Raw genomic sequence first — 19,120 nt, forward strand, 5'->3', positions numbered from 1 at the left:
CAGAACTTAAAATTGTTTTAAGTCTTGAGGAAAATTGACAATTGATTTTAAATTTTAATTTAAAATGTGATGTTTTTTTTAAAGTTTTGTCAAAACAAGCAGAACTTTAAAATAATTTTAAACTTTTTTCAAAAATTATTTCAATAACAAAAGCTGATAAAAAAAGCCCATTCAGATTCAGGGCACCAGAATTAGTCAAAATTTCTTTTAAAATTAATTGTTTGGAGGCTTTATGTAATTTACCAAACTTTTTAAATATTGATGTTGAGCATTGAAAAGATCAAGAAAAAAATATTAGTTGAGGCTTGAAGAATATTTCATATCAGCATACCAATTACCAATTCTGTGGACCATCGTGAGAGGTAAACGCCCGTTAAATGGAGTTAAACTTGTCGATGAATAAAATTAGTATTCGATGAATTAATGTTGAAGTTAAAACGGCTTCTTTCAAACTCTGTTCTTGTCAAATTATACTTCTTAACAAAAACTCCATTCTATAGAGTTCGAGTTTTTGTATGTCAAGTTTAGAGTTTTTATACGCAATGTTAATTGCAAAGCAAATCGAAACATATAATTAGAAGTAAGTTTCAATTGGTGAACGTCACATAGAGCCATTAAATAATTTGTCTCAAGCCTAGAGTGATTAAGGATTTAATTCCGCCGGAGGCGGACCAAATTCCTGACTTCCTTGTTGTTTTTTAAACACGTTTAAAGATCAAGTAATTTCCCGATACTACGGTGAAAATTTTACTTGGAAAAAATCTTCATGAGAGAGGGGGGGGTGAAACCACCAAACAAACCCCCCCGTTTGCACGGCCTTGAACCGGGCAATCTCACAGGCTTAGTTTATCCATATAGGGTGATTTGCCAATCGTTGCACAGCTTAGCACATGATTTTGGTGTTTATGCTGTATTTTAGTCATTTCAACCAAATTCACTCGATTTTTTTTGTCGATGCACTCATACAGGATTGGTCAACAAGATCCAAAAGTTCAAGCGTTTGAAAAAAGTGATATAAAAATTTAAAAATAACATTTAAAACAGCTTGTCTGTGCCCAATAGTTGCACAGGCAAATTTTGTGTCGTGCATAATGTTGTCCGATTTTTTCCAATGGTTGCACATTTTTAAAATCAGTCACCATGAGGTCGAATATGCTGATATTTGTTACGGTAGCTTTTTTTTTTTTTTTAAATATGTCTTTATTTGTACCAATTCATCATTACATTTATATTACATTATTACATTAAATTAGGTGTTCAGTTCAATGATGAACTGTCCAGAGCCCTATAGTTTATTAATCACTATAATTTATTTATTTGAATTAATTTTGCTGAGTGCAATCAAGTATTTTTATGTAGGAGAACATCCTGTAATGTCAAAAAATATTTTAAACTTACTATTAAAAACTAAAACTATCCTAAATTAAAACTAATTATAGAGAGAACGAATCTCTGCGATGGAAGACTGCATCGATTTGCCTCTGAAGTTGGAGATGATTTTGTTGGCCATCTCTTCGATCGATTCCATGCCCGCAATCCGATGAAGATCTTCGGTGCTGTGCCAAGGTGGAAGCCGCAAAATCATTTTCAGAACCTTGTTCTGAATCCTCTGGATGGCTTTCTTCCTCGTCGCGCAGCAGCTAGACCAAATCGGAACTGCATACATTATCGCTGGTCGGAAGACTTGCTTATAAATAAGCATCTTATTCTTTAGGCACAGTCGGGATTTCCTGTTGATGAGAGAATAAAGAGATTTAGTGTATTTATTACATTTAGATTGAATATCTTCAATGTGATTTTTAAAAGTAAGATTCCGATCAAGTGTGAGTCCCAAGTACTTCACGTGATCAGACCATTCTAATGAAACCCCATTAAAAGTTATGGAATGATTTTCATTAGGTTTTAAAAAATTTGCTCTTGGCTTATGGGGAAATAAAATAAGTTGAGTTTTGGAAGCGTTAGGAGAAATTTTCCACATTTTCAAGTAATTCAAAAAGGAATTTAAATTTTGTTGCAATCTACTGCGTACCACCCGTAAATTTCGACCTTTTGCTGAAAGCAAAGTATCATCAGCAAATAATCTTCTACCTTTTCCTTCTGGTACATCAGGAAGATCAGAAGTAAAAATATTGTATAAGATTGGCCCAAGTATACTGCCCTGAGGGACCCCAGCTCTAATGGGTGTCCTTTCAGAGCATGAATTTTGATAGCTTACTTGTAAGGTTCGGCTAGTCAAATAATTTTGAATAATTTTGGTGAGATATACAGGAAAATCAAATCGAGCTAATTTAGCTACTAAACCTTTGTGCCAAACACTGTCAAAAGCTTTTTCAATATCTAGAAGAGCAACACCAGTTGAATAACCTTCAGATTTGCTAGCGTTAATCATATTAGTTACACTCAAGAGTTGATGTGTAGTAGAATGTCCATGACGAAAACCAAATTGTTCATCAGGGAAAATAGAATTCTGATTAATGTGAATCATCATTCTATTCAAAATAACTCTCTCAAATAGTTTACTTAAAGAAGGAAGCAAACTAATTGGTCGATAACTTGATGGCTCTGAAGCACTTTTTCCAGGTTTCAAAATTGGAGTTACTTTGGCATTTTTCCATTTATTGGGAAAATAAGCCAAGTGAAAACATTTATTGAAGATTTTGACTAAAAAATTTAAAGTGCTTTCAGGCAACTTTATAATAAGAATATAGAAAATCCCATCTTCCCCCGGAGCTTTCATATTTTTAAATTTTTTGAAAATCAATTTAAGTTCATCAATATTTGTCTCACAGGAACTTTCAAATTAATTTTTTTTAGAAAGAATATTATCAAATTCAACGGAAAATTTGAGCATCAATTGGACTTACAACGTTTTAAGGGGGGGGTAGGGTCTAACACTTTCAAAAAATCGGTTTTTTTATTTTTTTATTTTCTTATTGTAAAACATTTCAAGAATGTTGTGTCAAATTCTCAAGTCAATTGAAGCAAAACTGTAGAAATTATAGGTCTTTATCTCCTCCTATCTAATACTACAAGAAAGCAAGAGCAGAAACTTCAAACGCGTTTTTCTCGAAAGCACATTTTTAAAGTCCGTGGACATCGTCATTTGAAAACTACTTATCCGATTCTTTTCAAATTTGGAGCATATTTTCTACATATAAAATACCAGACCCCAACGTTTTTCTTTTTTTGTTTTTTTACTTTGGGGAGATTATACAGATAAAAAATGGCGGATTTTTTCGTGAAAAATCTTTTTTTTTACTTCAAACAGCCACAAAAATTTCATTAAATTTTTTTTAAGTTAAATAAAAACGTTGGGGTCCAGAAAAACATCTATTAAAAATATTTTGCTCTGATTTTTTGGATTCAGATGATTCTGTGCTGAGATACAGTGTCCACCGCAAATCCTGTTTTCTAAAAGGCATCCTCGAAAGTGCTCCGTCACCGGCTCATTTTTCAATATTTTTCTACGAAAAAATTACTAAATGTTCTTTTAACAATGCTTTGTATAATGCAAAAAATTTGAATACATTTGTTTGAACGATAGCTCTAGAAAAAAATCGTGAAAATGGTGATTTTTTTTACCCGTTAGACCCTACCCCCCCCTTAATTAAAATCATGAGCAGACTCAAATTGTTGGGCTAATTTTTGAGCTTTTTCTGCGTTAGTTAAAAGAAGTTTATCCCCATCTTTCAAAGTAGGAATTGGCTTCTGGGGCTTTTTCAGAATTTTAGTTAATTTCCAAAATGGCTTTGAGTAGGGTTTTATGTCCTCTACTGCTTTAGCAAAATTTTCATTACGGATGAAATTTAAACGACGTTTGATCTCTTTTTGAAGGTCGCAATAAATAAATTTCAAATAAGGATCCCTAGAACGTTGATATTGGCGTCGACGAATGTTTTTCAGTCGTATCAAAAACTGAAGATCATCATCAATTAAAGGTTGATTAAATTTATGTTTAACTTTAGGTATTGAAGTGGCTTTAGCATTGACTATTGAAGTTGTCAAATTTTCTACAGCCAAATCAATATCTTCAATTGAATTCAGTGGAACGTTTACATCCAAATTACGTTCAATAAAATTCCTATATAGCTCCCAGTCAGCTTTTTGAAAGTTAAAAGTTGATTTTAAAGGGTTTTCAATGGGACTTTGGGATAAAGAAAAAGTTACTGGAAGGTGGTCTGAATCGAGCTTCGCATGAGTAACTAATTGACTACAATGCTCGCCTAAATCCGTTAGAACCAAATCAATTGTGGAAGGATTTCTAATCGAAGAAAAACAAGTATGCCCATTAGGATATTCAACAGTATAATATCCAGCAGAGCAGTCATTAAATAAAATATTCCCATTTGAATTTGATGAAATATTATTCCAAGATCGGTGTTTTGCATTAAAGTCACCAATAATAAAAAATTTAGATTTGTTTCTGGTGAGTTTTTGTAAATCTCCCTTCAAAAAATTTTTCTGTTCACCGCTGCATTGAAAAGGCAAATATGCGGCAATAATTATAATTTTCCCCATAGACGTTTCTAATTCAATTCCAATTGTTTCCAAGACTTTGGTATTGAAAGAAGGAAGAAGTCTAAATTTGAGACGACTATTGATGACAATAGCTACACCCCCACCTTGTCGATCAAGTCGATCATTTCGCAAAATTTTAAAGAAAGCATTGCTTTTCAAGTTAATGTCCGGCTTTAAAAACAGTTTCAGTGATGGCAGCAATATGTATGTTTTGAGTTTTCAAAAATAAAAAGAATTCATCTTGGTTAGCCAGCAAAGATCTAGCATTCCAATTCATAATATTTAAACATCTATTTGGATCCATGAGGGAATCGTAAAGTCATAATAATTTTGTTAGCATAATTAAAAGAAGTTTGGAAAGCTTCAAACATTGAATTTGCTTTCAACATAAGTTGCATCATTTCCATTAAATTTTGATGCAAAAATTTTAATTTTTCCTCAGTAATCTCACCCAAATCAACAAAATTGTTAGGATCAGAAAATGAAGGAGAAGAACAAGTATTTGAATTTCGGGGTTTTTCCCAAGCCTTCGCATGAACGTTGAGACTTGGTTTTTTCCCATTTTTATTAGTTAAACCTGAAGAGGGAAACCCATTTTCAACCACCTCTGAGAACGATAAACAACGAGTCTGTGGCGCAGAATCAGCACAGGTAACATTAAAAACACTTCGGGTATTACCCAGCCGTGATTCCAATGTAGGCCGAGGCTGACCGCGAACAGGCAGGTTGTTTGCCGGCCCGACGTGTGAAGACGAAAAAGAGGAAGGAGGAGAAGAAACTTTTCTGGAAACTTTGGGATTTTTCCTAGAAGCAATAATTTCTGCCCTTATGGGACAGTCTAGCGAATTCGAGGAATGATTACCTGCGCAATTTGCACACTTGAAAAATTCTGTTTGTGGCTTATCACCACCAAAAAGGCATTTAGATTTTTCATGATCGAATGAGCCGCAAAGCATGCATCTGGCATTCATTCTACAATTTTTAGTGCCGTGACAAAAAGCTTGACAACGACGACATTGCGTAATATTTTGAAGGAAATTTATTGAAGATTTTCGAAAAGGTTCGAATTTGACTCGACAATGAAACATAAGACGAGCCTTTTCAAGAATTTGCAAATTATTAACTTGATCCTTTTTAAAATGAATCAAATAAAGCTCAGGAGCAAAACCAACACTACTGATATTATTCGTGTTGGTTCTTTTCCTCATTTGAATTACTTGAATCGGAGAAAAACCTAACAAAGAATTTAATTCAGTTGTGATCTCATCCGGTGTCTGATCGCCGGTGAGACCACGAAGTACAACTTTAAAAGGACGATCACTTCTTGTGTCGTAAGTAAAAAATTGATGTTTTTTATTATTCAAATAATTTAAAATTTTTTGAAAATCATTAAAAGATTCCGCCAAAATACGAGCAGTTCCCCTTCGACCGATCTGAAAAGAAATCTTCACATCCTTGACGGAAGTGACGATTTCTTTTCGAAAGGCATTGAAGTCAGGAATCGTGACCGTAATTGGTGGAACCTTTTCGTTTTTAAGAGTATAAGAAGAAGAAGGTTTCTTAGTACTCTTATCAGAATTAAATATGAATATTTCCTCATCACCGATGTTATGAAGGACATCGAATGAATTGGCCCAACTTTTTTGGGCGATGGACCTGAATTAGTTTCGGCAATTCGCTTTCTACCAGCTCTTGAGCCGGCCGATGACTTCCCCATGCTGGAAAGAAAAGAGAAAATATGAATAAAAGAAAATGAAAATAATTTTAGCACTGAAAAGTGCTGATGGAAAAACAGGTAAGGAAAAAATAAATAATGTAAAAATGTTCCTGCAGGTACACAGCAACGATACGATGCTCCGGCGTACGTGTTGACGGCTCAACGGTACAGATGGAAGTGATCTGTTACGGTAGCTTATTATGAGAACTTCTAGTTCAAATGCAATCTAATTTTTAGACGGCCCCTTATGAGGGGGGGGGGGGGGGGGGTCTTCCATATAAACCGTCCAATGCACTTTCTAATTCCAATTCGGCCTAAAAAAAACACAAAGCCGCTGGTTTGAGTGTCTGGAATAGCATTTATCACACGTGAAGTTTTCTCAGAAACTCAAATCCACCTCTTAATTTTCCCGAAGCCATTTGAGTGGAGTGTTATTTAACCTAATTTACCCAGTGTTGAGCCTTTTTCTTCATATGTCCTACCAACATCAAATTATATGTCTTTCAAATCCCATGGAATGAACTGATTCTTGCTCATAATATACAATTTTGTATAAGAATTTTTTATTCGAAAAGTTAATTGATTTAAATATCTTTTTCATAAAAGTGGGTTTATTTGTAATAAATGTAACCTCTGTAGCATTTTATCAATCTTCAGGAATCAATCACATCACATAGAAATGCTAACTAAGAGTTTTCCGGCTGAAAAACTGTTTTGGATCAAATTAAGTTTCACAAAGCTATGACTGTTTATTTTTCTGGATGAAAAGTGCCAAATAAAGCTTCACATAGATGTCTCCAGTGACGGCAACTCGACGGCAGATTCGAATTCCTTAGAAAATTGCACGTCAGATACATAGTAATATATCGGGTCTTCCAACCTTCGACTTCTAGTTTTTGGGATTAAGGGTCGTAGTTTTCCTCCTGTACAATATTCTGACAATATTAATAACAATATCAAAGGGATCGCTGTTGACATGGAATAAAATTCTTTTTGATTTGTCGTCACGAAATTAGGGATACAGATTTTTTTAGAATAGTTTTAGATTCTTTGCATACAATGTTGAGTAAATGGTCGAGGTCGGGATAAAGGATTTCAAAATAAATCTGACAAAAAAAGGAGTCTCTCAAAGCCAATGCTGTTGATTTGACTTTGAGACTTTTCAGACAATGCAAATTGAACGACTTTAATACATACATACGTTTTTTCAACGAGTTTAATAATTTCAAAACTTCATATTTAAGATTTGACGGTAGAAAAAATAAACTTATGGATATATAAAGTGTCTTTGAATTAATGAATTAATTATTAAAAATCAACATTGAGTGCAAAAGATGTGAAAATTATGAGTGGAAAATAATAACTTAAATCACAAAATTTACTAAAATTACTAGTTAAACGTAAATATCCACTTATTCAGAAAAAAAACATGTCATAGCAATAGACAATTCGAGTTGTTTTAGTTGCATGTAGTCAATGAACGTGTTAAATTTTGTATGACAATTTGTATGCAAAAGAACTTTTCGCATATACAAGAAATTGAAATAAGTTTGAAATGAATTTTGTTTGCCAGCATGAGAAGAAGCAAAGCATTTCATGAAAAAAGTAATAACCATTTCGAAATAAAAAATCGTAATCCATGGAAAAGTATTGTAAAATTGTAGGATTTGCTTTCTGAAGCTTTCAATAATTTCATGACATGTTTTAGCAAAAGTTTTTAATCATTACACTTATTGGCAATGCAAAACATTATAATGCGATTCATATTTTCATCCGGTTAACCAGCTTTCAAATTAGCTGTCAAAACACTAAAATTAAAAAATATTTACCTATTTTGAATTTTTTGTATGACAACGAATATCATTTCTGTGGTACAAGTTAGGTTTAGTTTTTTGTTCACATGCAATATATTGCAAGAACCAAGAAATATTATAAAAATACAAAATTATGTTTTTTGAACTTTCGATACATCTCTGATGGTTTTTGAATGAAAATTTGGATTTTTCCGTACAAGCCCCTGTTAGTCTGAAAATCCGGTGTCATTGCAATCCCTACAAACGGTCAACGCAATCAATCAATCGACTTTCTATCTCGCCATCTCCAGGAGGCGAGCAAATATAGTGCCACTCGAAACGACCCATGCGCCACACAATAGTCAGTAGAAACCTACCTAGAATTAGACTTGCAATAAACGGCCAGCAGAACACACGCGTCTTTTGTGTCTGTCCTGTGTCGTACCGTATCTACCTAGCAAGCAATAAAGTTTCTACTTGATCCGAACCGTCGCGCTGTATTATTTAACCCGTTTGTTCGTCAAATATATGTACGTTTTGCCCAGTAAAAGTGTGTCGATTAATTGCCCCGAAAAGTCCACATCCGTAGAAAAACATTGGTCCTTCGATAGCCGGATGTCGGGACTTTAAAGCCGCCGCGGAAAAAGTGACCTGTGGTGGACATAGTGTGTTGCGATAAAAGTGCTGGGCAAGCGTGTGTCGTTCGGTCGTTGACCTTTTGTGTGTGTTATTTGAGCACAAAAAGGACTGCCGCGTAATCAGTGCGTCGGTCGAAAAGAAAAAGTACTTTGTCCTGTGGCTGGTTGGCGGGTTTTATATTGCCGCTAAAAATAGCGTGTGCCGTGCGTCGCTTGGGGGAAGTAAATTCTATCCATTTTCCGTGGCTGATTGGCGGATGATTATTCCGAAACCAAATTGAATTTTTGGAATTCCGTGCTTATGCACTTGAATTGTGTGGGGAATAAATGCTCCGTTAAAGATTGGTGGATCGTTTCTCGAAACATAAGTGAACACTGACTGTTTGGTGATCATTGTCTGTGGCATATTTGAAAAAAGTGATTGCACATAGTGCTTAAAAATAGTGAGCCAATATTGGCATAACATTGCAAAGCGATTTTGTTACGTATGCTGATGCTGTTTGCTGCTGGTGATTTTGTGGCTGCCGACTGAACAGATTTCAGTCATTTGATTACCCGTGCTGCCTCGTAGCAACCCGTTGCTGGTGTGTGCGACTTTGGACCAGTCGCAACGGATGCGGTTCTTCATCGTGCAGCGTTCAAGAGGATCTTCGTGGCCAACAGGATTCAGGGAAGTACTATTTTTGCTTTATTTTTTGGGCTGTGGTGATCGAGAACTCGGATCCCACACAGTAGGCTTGTGCAAAGTTTTTTGGACTTCTCGTTGAGTGTTGGTCGAGAAGAAAACGTAAAATAACGCTGGTTGGATTAGAATCCGGACCAGGTTGAATTTGGCTGATTTTGTGATAACAGCCAGGCTGAGACACTTTGGCTGATTTTTGCAGCACAACAGCTTCGGAATACCATCTTCATTGTTGCTGTCAATCATTCGCGCGAGACGTTGAGTCGATCGATCGGGTGTCAAAGTGTATTCGGTGATCCAGTGAAAGCGAAATAGTGCTATCCAGTGAACCCTTGCTTGTGACAATGCCTAGTGAATTGCGTGAGCTAATCAAGCAGGAGCGAAACCTGCGAAGAACACTAGACTCGGTGCGTCAGTTTGCTTCAAGTGGAAGCAATAACAGTGAACTGATAAGTGTGCGTTTAGAACTCCTTGAAGACACGTTTACACAGTTTAAAAAAGTGAGAACGGAAATTGAACTGCAAACTGACCACTTGAGCAACACCACAGACGAGTTTAGTGATCAAGAGGCATTGGATCAAGCAAGGGAGGACGAGAATGTAGGCATCCTGGTGGAATTCGAGGAGGACTACTGTGTGGTTAAAAGTGAACTCCGGCGCCAGCTGTCAGCGATTCGGGAATCAACCAACGCAACTCCAGCTCCAAGTGCAACCGCATCATCAGGTCCTCCCTCAACTCTGGCAAGAGTGAAGTTGCCGGAAATCAAGCTGCCGATTTTCAGCGGGAAGTCCAAGGAATGGGTCACCTTTAGAGATTCCTTTAAGAGCCTGATCCACTCCAGCAATCAACTTAATGATACCGACAAGTTTTGCTACCTTCGTTCGGCCGTGACAGGTGAAGCTCTACAAGCGATTGCTTCAGTGGACATATCAGCCGCTAACTACAATATCGCTTGGTCAATCCTGGAAAAGCGATACGAGAACCGGAAGCTGCTGGTGAAATCCTACTTGGACTCACTGTTTTCCATTGAGCCGATGAGGAAGGAGAGCTACGATTCTCTCAACAAATTACTCAGCGAATTCGAGCGGAACCTCCAGATGCTGCAAAAAGTAGGCGAGAACCCAGACCAGTGGAGCACGCTCCTGGTTCACATGCTGTGTTCTCGCCTGGATCAATCCACCCTGCGCCATTGGGAAACCCATCACAGTTCCAAAGAGGTTCCGCTATACGACGACCTGATGTGTTTCCTGCGTAATCATTGTTCGGTGTTGGAGTCCATCGCTCATCGGAGACCAGAGCGACTAGAAAACAGTGAGAAAAGTGTCAAGTTCGGTGTAAGCAACCCAGCAGTTCCATCCCAAGTGAAGTGTCCGTTTTGTGGTGATGTGTTTCACATAGCTTTCCGGTGCACTAAATTCCTTAAACAAACTGTCGGTGAAAGAAGTGAATCAGTGAAGCGAGCTAGATTGTGCTACAATTGTCTGTCCTCCGGTCATCTAGCTCGTGATTGTGTGAAAGGTTCCTGTCACCATTGCGGAATGCTTCATCACTCGCTTTTACACCCCAGATCCTCCGTCTCGCAGCAATCAACTCGCCCTACACCTTCAGTGTCTCAGCCTCGTCGTCAGTTTTCATCATCATCACACACCCCACCGATATCCAACCAGCCAACCCATAGCCACCCTCCCAACACTCAACCCTCAACCTCGTATCCAGTTTCACAGCCCATTCTCACCACAGACCCTCAGCAAACCATAGCACTTCCCTCCCACACACCGAACCTCACGAAACAAGTCCTGTTGTCCACAGCCATCATTCGCATCCAGGATTCTCTTGGCAATACTCGACTAGCTCGAGCCTTGCTCGACTCGTGCTCCCAGTTTTGCTTCATGACCACTCGCTTCAGCCAACAACTAAAACTGCGACATGTTCCGGAAAACCTCACCGTTCAAGGCATCGGTGGATCACGAGCTGTGTCACGCAAACTGGTTGTAGCTTCCGTTCGTGCTCGGACCTCGTACATCTCAGCTTTCAGCAGAGCAATGAGCTTCTTTATTTTGCCTGAGCTGACAGCCACACTTCCCGCAAAACGAGTCGAGTACGAGAGTTGGCGTTTACCCCACGATGTTCAGCTTGCTGATCCCAGCTTTTCGGAACCAGGAGAGATCGACATCATTATTGGCGCCGAGCACTTCTTTGATCTGCTTCTGGAAGGCAGATTCAAGCTGACGAATGATGGCCCAAGCCTTCAAAACTGTTTTTGGATGGATAGTTGCTGGTACCATTCCGAATAAATCTGTATCCTGTTCGCCTTCCTCCGTGACTTGTTCAGTAGCTGAAATTCAGGAGCAGCTCACTAAATTCTGGGAACTGGAATCGTGTAAGTCAGCAAGTACCCAATCCGTGGAAGAGTCAACTTGTGAAGAGCTTTTCGCTGAAACCACCACCCGTGACTGCGACGGAAAATTTGTTGTTTCTTTGCCGAAACGTGATCACGTAATTCGGCAACTGGGGGAGTCTCGTAACGCAGCACTGAGGCGATTTTTCAGCGTAGAGAAGCAGTTTGAGTCCAACAGCGAAAAGAAGTCAGCGTACACATCATTTATGGAGGAATACATCAGTCTCGGTCACATGCGTGAAGTTCCTAACCCTGATGAAGCATTACCGGTCTACTATCTTCCACATCATGCGGTCTACAAGCCTGACAGTTCTACCACAAAACTTCGCGTCGTCTTCGATGCCTCCTGTAAGACTACCACCGGAGTCTTACTCAACGACGGTCTATTGGTGGGACCCGTAGTTCAAGAAGATTTGTTGTCCATCGTCCTTCGGTTCCGGTTGCATCGAGTCGCCGTTGTTGCTGATGTGGAGAAAATGTACCGCATGGTCAAGGTACAAGCCGAAGATCAACGTCTCCAGCGTATTCTGTGGAGAGAATCTCCAGAAATTCCGATCCGTACTTACGAGCTCGTCACTGTTACTTATGGTACAGCATGCGCACCGTATCTGGCAACCAAGTGCCTTCAGCAGTTAGCAGACAGTGGAAAGGAATCGTATCCCGAAGCAGCAAGGAGTCTACAATACGATACGTACGTCGATGATTCTCTCACTGGAGCGAATTCAGTCGACAGTGCGATAAAGTTAGCGAAGGAGATGATTGAATTAGCAGCAGCAGGTGGTTTTTTGTTGAGAAAGTTCAACTCAAATTCAGCCGACGTACTGTCTGCATTACCAGATCATCTTATAGACGAGCGCGCTTCCTTGAACTTGGATTCTTCGACTGCAGCTGTGAAGACGCTGGGTTTAGTGTGGAAACCTGCTACCGATTGTTTCGTTTACGACTGTCCAGTTTGGAGCGACAAGGCCAAGATCACCAAAAGAGTTGTACTTGCAGAGACAGCACGCCTCTTCGACCCGATTGGACTTGTGGGCCCCGTTGTTGTCATCGCGAAGATATTTCTGCAAGATCTTTGGAAACCCCAGTGTGGATGGGACGATTCGCTTCCAGAGGAGATGCAGAACTTTTGGCAGGAGTATCGGATGAACCTGAAAGCCCTATCTTCACTCTCGGTTCCACGTTGGTTGACCTTTCATTCCGAAGCATCATTTGTCGAGATACACGGTTTCTGTGACGCATCCGAAAAGGCTTACGGAGCCTGTGTTTATCTTCGTTGTACAGCAGAAAATGGTGAAGTTACCGTCCGTTTGATAACCGCAAAATCCAGAGTAGCACCTTTAGACGACCTGAAGAGGAAGAAGAAGAAGCAGACAATCCCGCGCCTCGAGCTTTCATCTGCTCTTCTCTTGGCTCACCTGTACGATAAAGTGAAGCGTAGTTTAAGAATTGCGCATTCTGCAGAATTTTGGACCGATTCCACCATTGTAATCTGTTGGTTGTCGTCTTTACCGTCCCGTTGGCAAGCTTTCGTTTCAAACCGTGTCTCCGAGATCCAACATACCACTAAAGGCTGCCAGTGGCACCACGTTGCAGGAGTGGAAAATCCAGCGGACATCATATCGAGAGGCATGATTCCAGCACAGCTTCAGTATCAAACGATGTGGTTTGAGGGTCCACTTTGGCTGCGACAAGACCGCAGCACCTGGCCAGCTTCAAGCAATCCAGAACAAGTTGAACAGTCGTTACTTGAAGAGCGGAAAGTATGTTCGTTTCCTGTCACACCCGTGACTAGTGAAATCTTCGGTTGGCGTGAGAGGTTTTTGGATCTGATTCATCTTGTTGCGTGGATGCTCCGATTTGCGCACAATTCCAGTTTGAGAATCCCACACCAACGAGCTTCCGGAGGTTTAACGTACGCAGAGCAGTATGCAGCCGTACTTCACGTCGTTCGTGTAGCACAACAGGAAAGTTTCCCAGCCGAATTCGACGCTCTCCAGAGAGGGCGACCACTGAAGGCGTCATCCCCAATCCTTTCTATAAATCCCGTGTTTGGCGATGGTATAATTCGCGTTGGCGGCCGGCTAGCTCACGCACCGATTAGCGAAGACAGAAAGCATCCGATGATCCTGTGCAGTAAACATCCCTTGGCGAAAATGATAATCGAGCACTACCACCACTGTTTCTTCCATGCCGGTGCTCAACTTCTTGTTTCTTCCGTCCGCGGGAGATTTTGGATCACCAAGATCAGATCGTTAGTCAACACAGTTCTGCACGAATGTGTGCAGTGTTTTCGTAACAAACCAAGTGTAGCAGAGCAGCTTATGGGCGACCTGCCAGCAGAGCGTGTTTCGCCATCGAATCCATTCGAGAACGTTGGAGTAGATTATTGTGGACCTTTCCTAGTAAAATATCCTTCAAGTCGTCGAATCCAACCCCGCAAAATTTTCGTTGCTATCTTCGTTTGTTTGGCTACAAAGGCAGTCCATATAGAGCTGGTCACGGACCTAACCAGTGATTCATTCATCGCAGCGTTTAAACGATTTGTTGGTCGTCGTGGGAAACCTCGAGTTGTGATGTGTGACAATTCGACAACTTTCGTTGGTGCTCGCCGAGAATTGGATGAACTCCGTCAGCTTTTTCGAAACGAACAGTTCCAGAGACATGTCGTCCATTCGGCAGTAGACGACGAAACCGAATTCAAATTCATCCCCCCCAGAACGCCTAACTTTGGTGGACTGTGGGAAGCCGCTGTTAAGTCATTCAAAACGCACCTGAAGAGGACGATAGGATGCACCATTCTCCGTTTTGATGAAATGAACACCATCTCGATTCAAATTGATGCTATTCTCAACTCCCGTCCGTTGACACCAATGACTAACGATCCTGCAGATTACGAAGCCATCACACCTGGTCACTTTCTGATCCACCGACCGTTAACAGCCGTGCCGGAGCCTTCCAAGGAACATATTCCAGAGAACCATCTTTCGAGATGGCAAAGAACCGAAGTCTTTTATGAACGCATTTGGAAGCGCTGGTCCTCCCAATATCTGTCGGATTTACACAACCGCACCAAGTGGACTAGGAAACGAAACAACATAGCCGTTGGAACCATGGTGCTCCTCAAGGAGGACAACCTTCCCCCGTTGCAGTGGGCTCTCGGTCGTGTGACGAAAATCTACCCCGGTCCCGATGGCAACATCCGAGTCGTCGACGTCAAAACCAAGGATAGCCAGTTCCAGCGAGGAATCCAGAAGATTTGTGTTCTTCCCATCAAGGACAACATTGATGATCCCGTCCAGCAGGAGAACTAAATTCACCACCACCCACTCCAGTATACAACATAAGTTTAGTCGTCCACCGAATTCGACCATTCCTGCCTTTCCATTGTGATGATCCTGTTGTGTCAAGCATCGGCGAACTTTATCTGGCGGTCATCGTAAGCTGACAGCAAACCACCATCGTCGTAGCTTCACATCGCAGTTTCATCTTCATCAGCGCCTGGGGCGCTCGCGGAGGCCAGGAGGCCTCCGCTCCAGGGAAGTTTTTGTAATGTGTGATTAAAAAGATAAAAAAGCACCCTCTCATCTTATTAGGTCGAATCGCTCCGGTGGACCACATCCAGTCAGCTAGTCAACTAGTCATCTAGCCATCTAGTCAACCAGTTGTTCCGTTCTCCTGTCGTCACGTCGTCCAGTCACCACATCGTCCGTTCAACCGCCATCCGTACTACTAGCGATATGTATATTCGTGTCCTGTCGTTTGTACATCGTTGGTAGATATCGTCCAGTCTCCGTATTGTTGATAAAGATCGTCCAGTCCTGGTAGTTGCAGAAGCGCAACCAGACGCAGCCTGTCTGAGCAGGATTCCAGCCCTAAAGCCATGGGGGGTGACGCGGTCGCGATCGGACGGGTCGGACCTGTCACCCCAACCCCACCCAACGTTAAGTACTCTGCGTTACCTTCATCCTTTTAGGAACTTACTTGTTCTTCCTCACAGGGTCGGCGTTGCGTTGGAGGTCCTGGGCTGTGAATCACCGTTACCTGTATCGTCATCGTAGTTTTGGTCATCGTAGTCTTCGTCATCGTTGTCTTCGTTACCAGTACATTGTTAGTTCAGTTAGAATTAGTATTGTTAGTGATAGAAGTCGTGCGCATGGGTTAGAATAGGTTACCAAAGATTAGGATTAGTTAGTATAGGTAGTATTGCAAGGCGGCCGGTATGTTAGTCTGAAAATCCGGTGTCATTGCAATCCCTACAAACGGTCAACGCAATCAATCAATCGACTTTCTATCTCGCCATCTCCAGGAGGCGAGCAAATATAGTGCCACTCGAAACGACCCATGCGCCACACAATAGTCAGTAGAAACCTACCTAGAATTAGACTTGCAATAAACGGCCAGCAGAACACACGCGTCTTTTGTGTCTGTCCTGTGTCGTACCGTATCTACCTAGCAAGCAATAAAGTTTCTACTTGATCCGAACCGTCGCGCTGTATTATTTAACCCGTTTGTTCGTCAAATATATGTACGTTTTGCCCAGTAAAAGTGTGTCGATTAATTGCCCCGAAAAGTCCACATCCGTAGAAAAACAGCCCCCTTACTAATTCAAAACACGTTGTTATAATTCAGTACTTAATCAATCGCTTCCAAAATTTGTATTGCTATTTTTAGCTGTAAAAACAACCAAACAAAGTTATTGGAGGTATACGAATTTATAGTTGAAATTTCCAAACAAATTTTGCAGCGGAATTATGTACAACAATGGGGCAGGAGGAGATTGAGTGGACCAATTGTTGCACGATCCAACATATTTTCTGGATAAGTATGGATCATAATTTTTTTTCAAAATCATTGTGTTAAAATTGTCCAACAAACGTTTCATATAAAAAACTGATACGAAAAATGTTATGTTCTGACGTAAAACCTTATTTGCCGTAGAATGAATGTTAAGGTTTTTGTTAACAATTAGCACAAAAACCGCGCGAAAAAAACAAGAAAAATTTAAACTGTCGTTAGAGACACACTTACCAGCAGAAAATATCACAAAAGCCTCATTTCATCAGAAAACATTCCGAATTATATGATTCAGTATTAATTCTGAGGAAAAGTTGAAAAACAGCTGAAATATTGACAATTTAGGTCATGCTGTGCAACAATGGGTTAGGGGACAACGATTGGCAAATCACCCTATTTACATAACATTCCAGAATTTGAGCTACGTATACAAATGTAGAGGCAACTTAAGGGGGGGGGGGGTAGGGTCTAACGGGTATAAAAAACCCCCATTTTCACGATTTTTTTCTAGAGCTATCGTTCAAACAAATGTATTCAAATTTCTTGCATTATACAAAGCATTGTTAAAAGAACATTTAGTAATTTTTTCGTAGAAAAATATTGAAAAATGAGCCGGTGACGGAGCATTTTCGAGGATGCCTTTTAGAAAACAGGATTTGCGGTGGACACTGTATCTCAGCACAGAATCATCTGAAGTCAAAAAATTAGAGCAAAATATTTTTAATGGATGTTTTTCTGGACCCCAACGTTTTTATTTAACATAAAAATATTTTTATGAAATTTTTGTGGCTGTTTGTAGTAAAAACTACGATTTTTCACTTAAAAATCCGCCATTTTTCACCTGTAAAATCTCCCCAAAGTAAAAAAAATCAAAAAAGAAAAACGTTGGGGTCGGGCATTTTATATGTAGAAAATATGTTCCAAATTTGAAAAGAATCGGATAAGTAGTTTTCAAATGACGGTGTCCACGGACTTTAAAAATGTGCTTTCGAGAAAAACGCGTTTAAAGTTTCTGCTCTTACTTTCTTGCAGTATTAGATAGGAGGAGATAAAGGCCTATAACTTTTACAGTTTTGCTTCAATTGACTTGAAAATTTGACACAACATTCTTGAAATGTTTTACATTAAGAAAATAAAAAAATAAAAAAATCGATTTTTTGAAAGTGTTAGCCCCTCCCCCCCTCCCCTTAAAAAAATGGGCGTTGTTTATCTCTTGTACGCTTAAATTTATCTCTAGTACTAGCTGACCCGGTGTGCTTTGCTACACCTTTCAAAATCAAATGATATTTTTTAAATTTATTCAAATTTTTGTTGTTTTACTGGCATTATCTTAAATTAAATAATACTATTATTCATAAACAACCGCTATAAAATGAGAGCTACAGCTTGAGTTCCTTATTGCTACACAAAGATAACTTAAACTTAAATTCTGAATCTTTCTCTATGAATTTGTGTTAAAGATCTGATAATTTTAATCTTTCTGGAGGGTCTAAAATTAATCGTTCGCAAACAATCTAACTCATAAAGTATGGTTGTTTTTGCTTGATATGTTCTGGATTTATAATAAAAAACTGATAAAAGAGCCGCCTCCCCTGTCCTTCCCTCGGATTTCTCGGATTTTGTAAAAAAAAAGTTAAATGTAAGCTTCCTCTTCCCTTCCTATATTCCCAATTCTATAATCCTACTGCAAGAAAGGAATTGATTCACATAGAAAAAGTATTTTTCGTACTCAAATACTTTTTGATGCCTAATTTGGTTTCATATGCTCGATTAATTCTTGAGTTATGCAATAAAATTCTATGGAAGCCCTCCTTTCCCCCTTTATATCTTTCCGCTGAAAAAAGGTTTGGCTTAAATTTATAATAGAAATATTTCTAGTATCCAAATACCAAACATTCAATTTGCTCGATCAACTCTCCAGTTATACGTAAAATTGCTAGGGTGACCTCTCCTCCCCCTTTTCATCCACCTCTTTGAAGGAGTGAAAAATTCCAAATATTCATAGAAGCATTTCTTGTACCCAAATATCGTTCCACGTTAAATTTGGTTCCATTTGCTGTTGTAGTTCTTGAGTTATGCAGTAAAAATTGTATGAAACTCCCCTCCCTCTTTCCATTCTCCCCGCTGGAAGAAGGAAGGGGCCTCAAACAAACATTAGAACATGTCACGTTCCCAAATACCCGCCCATGCCAAATTTAGTTCCATTTGCTTAATTAGTTTTTGAGTTATGTAAAAATATATAAAAGAGCCCCCCCCCCTTTTAAATCTCCCTACTGGAAAGAGAGAGGGGTCTCAAATAATCATAGAAATATTTTTCGTATCCAAATACCCTCCCATGCCAAATTTGGTTCCATTTGCTTTATTAGTTTTTGAATTATGTAAAAAATATTAAAGAGGCCCCCTCCCCCTTTCTACTGGAAAGAGGGAGGGGTCTCAAATAATCATTGAAATATTTTTCGTATCCAAATACCTTCCCATGCCAAATTTGGTTCCGATATCTTGATTAGTTTTCGAGGTTATATGAAAAAATGTAAGGTAGCCCCCCTCCCCCCTTCCTACCACCCCACTGAGAGGAGGGAA

The 19,120-nt window shown here is 39.6% G+C and overlaps 1 protein-coding gene across 1 annotated transcript; it reads left to right on the forward strand.

Annotated features, from left to right (window-relative positions):
• The first annotated feature begins 9,692 nt into the window (after positions 1 to 9,692).
• Positions 9,693 to 15,057, forward strand: LOC129753804 (uncharacterized). The gene is made up of 2 exons (XM_055749653.1): positions 9,693 to 11,604; positions 11,681 to 15,057. Exons 1-2 carry the CDS (start codon positions 9,693 to 9,695, stop codon positions 15,055 to 15,057), a joined length of 5,289 nt encoding a protein of 1,762 aa, XP_055605628.1.
• The last annotated feature ends 4,063 nt before the right edge of the window (positions 15,058 to 19,120 follow it).

Source organism: Uranotaenia lowii, chromosome 3 (assembly GCF_029784155.1).
Source record: "Uranotaenia lowii strain MFRU-FL chromosome 3, ASM2978415v1, whole genome shotgun sequence".
NCBI lineage: Eukaryota > Metazoa > Arthropoda > Insecta > Diptera > Culicidae > Uranotaenia > Uranotaenia lowii.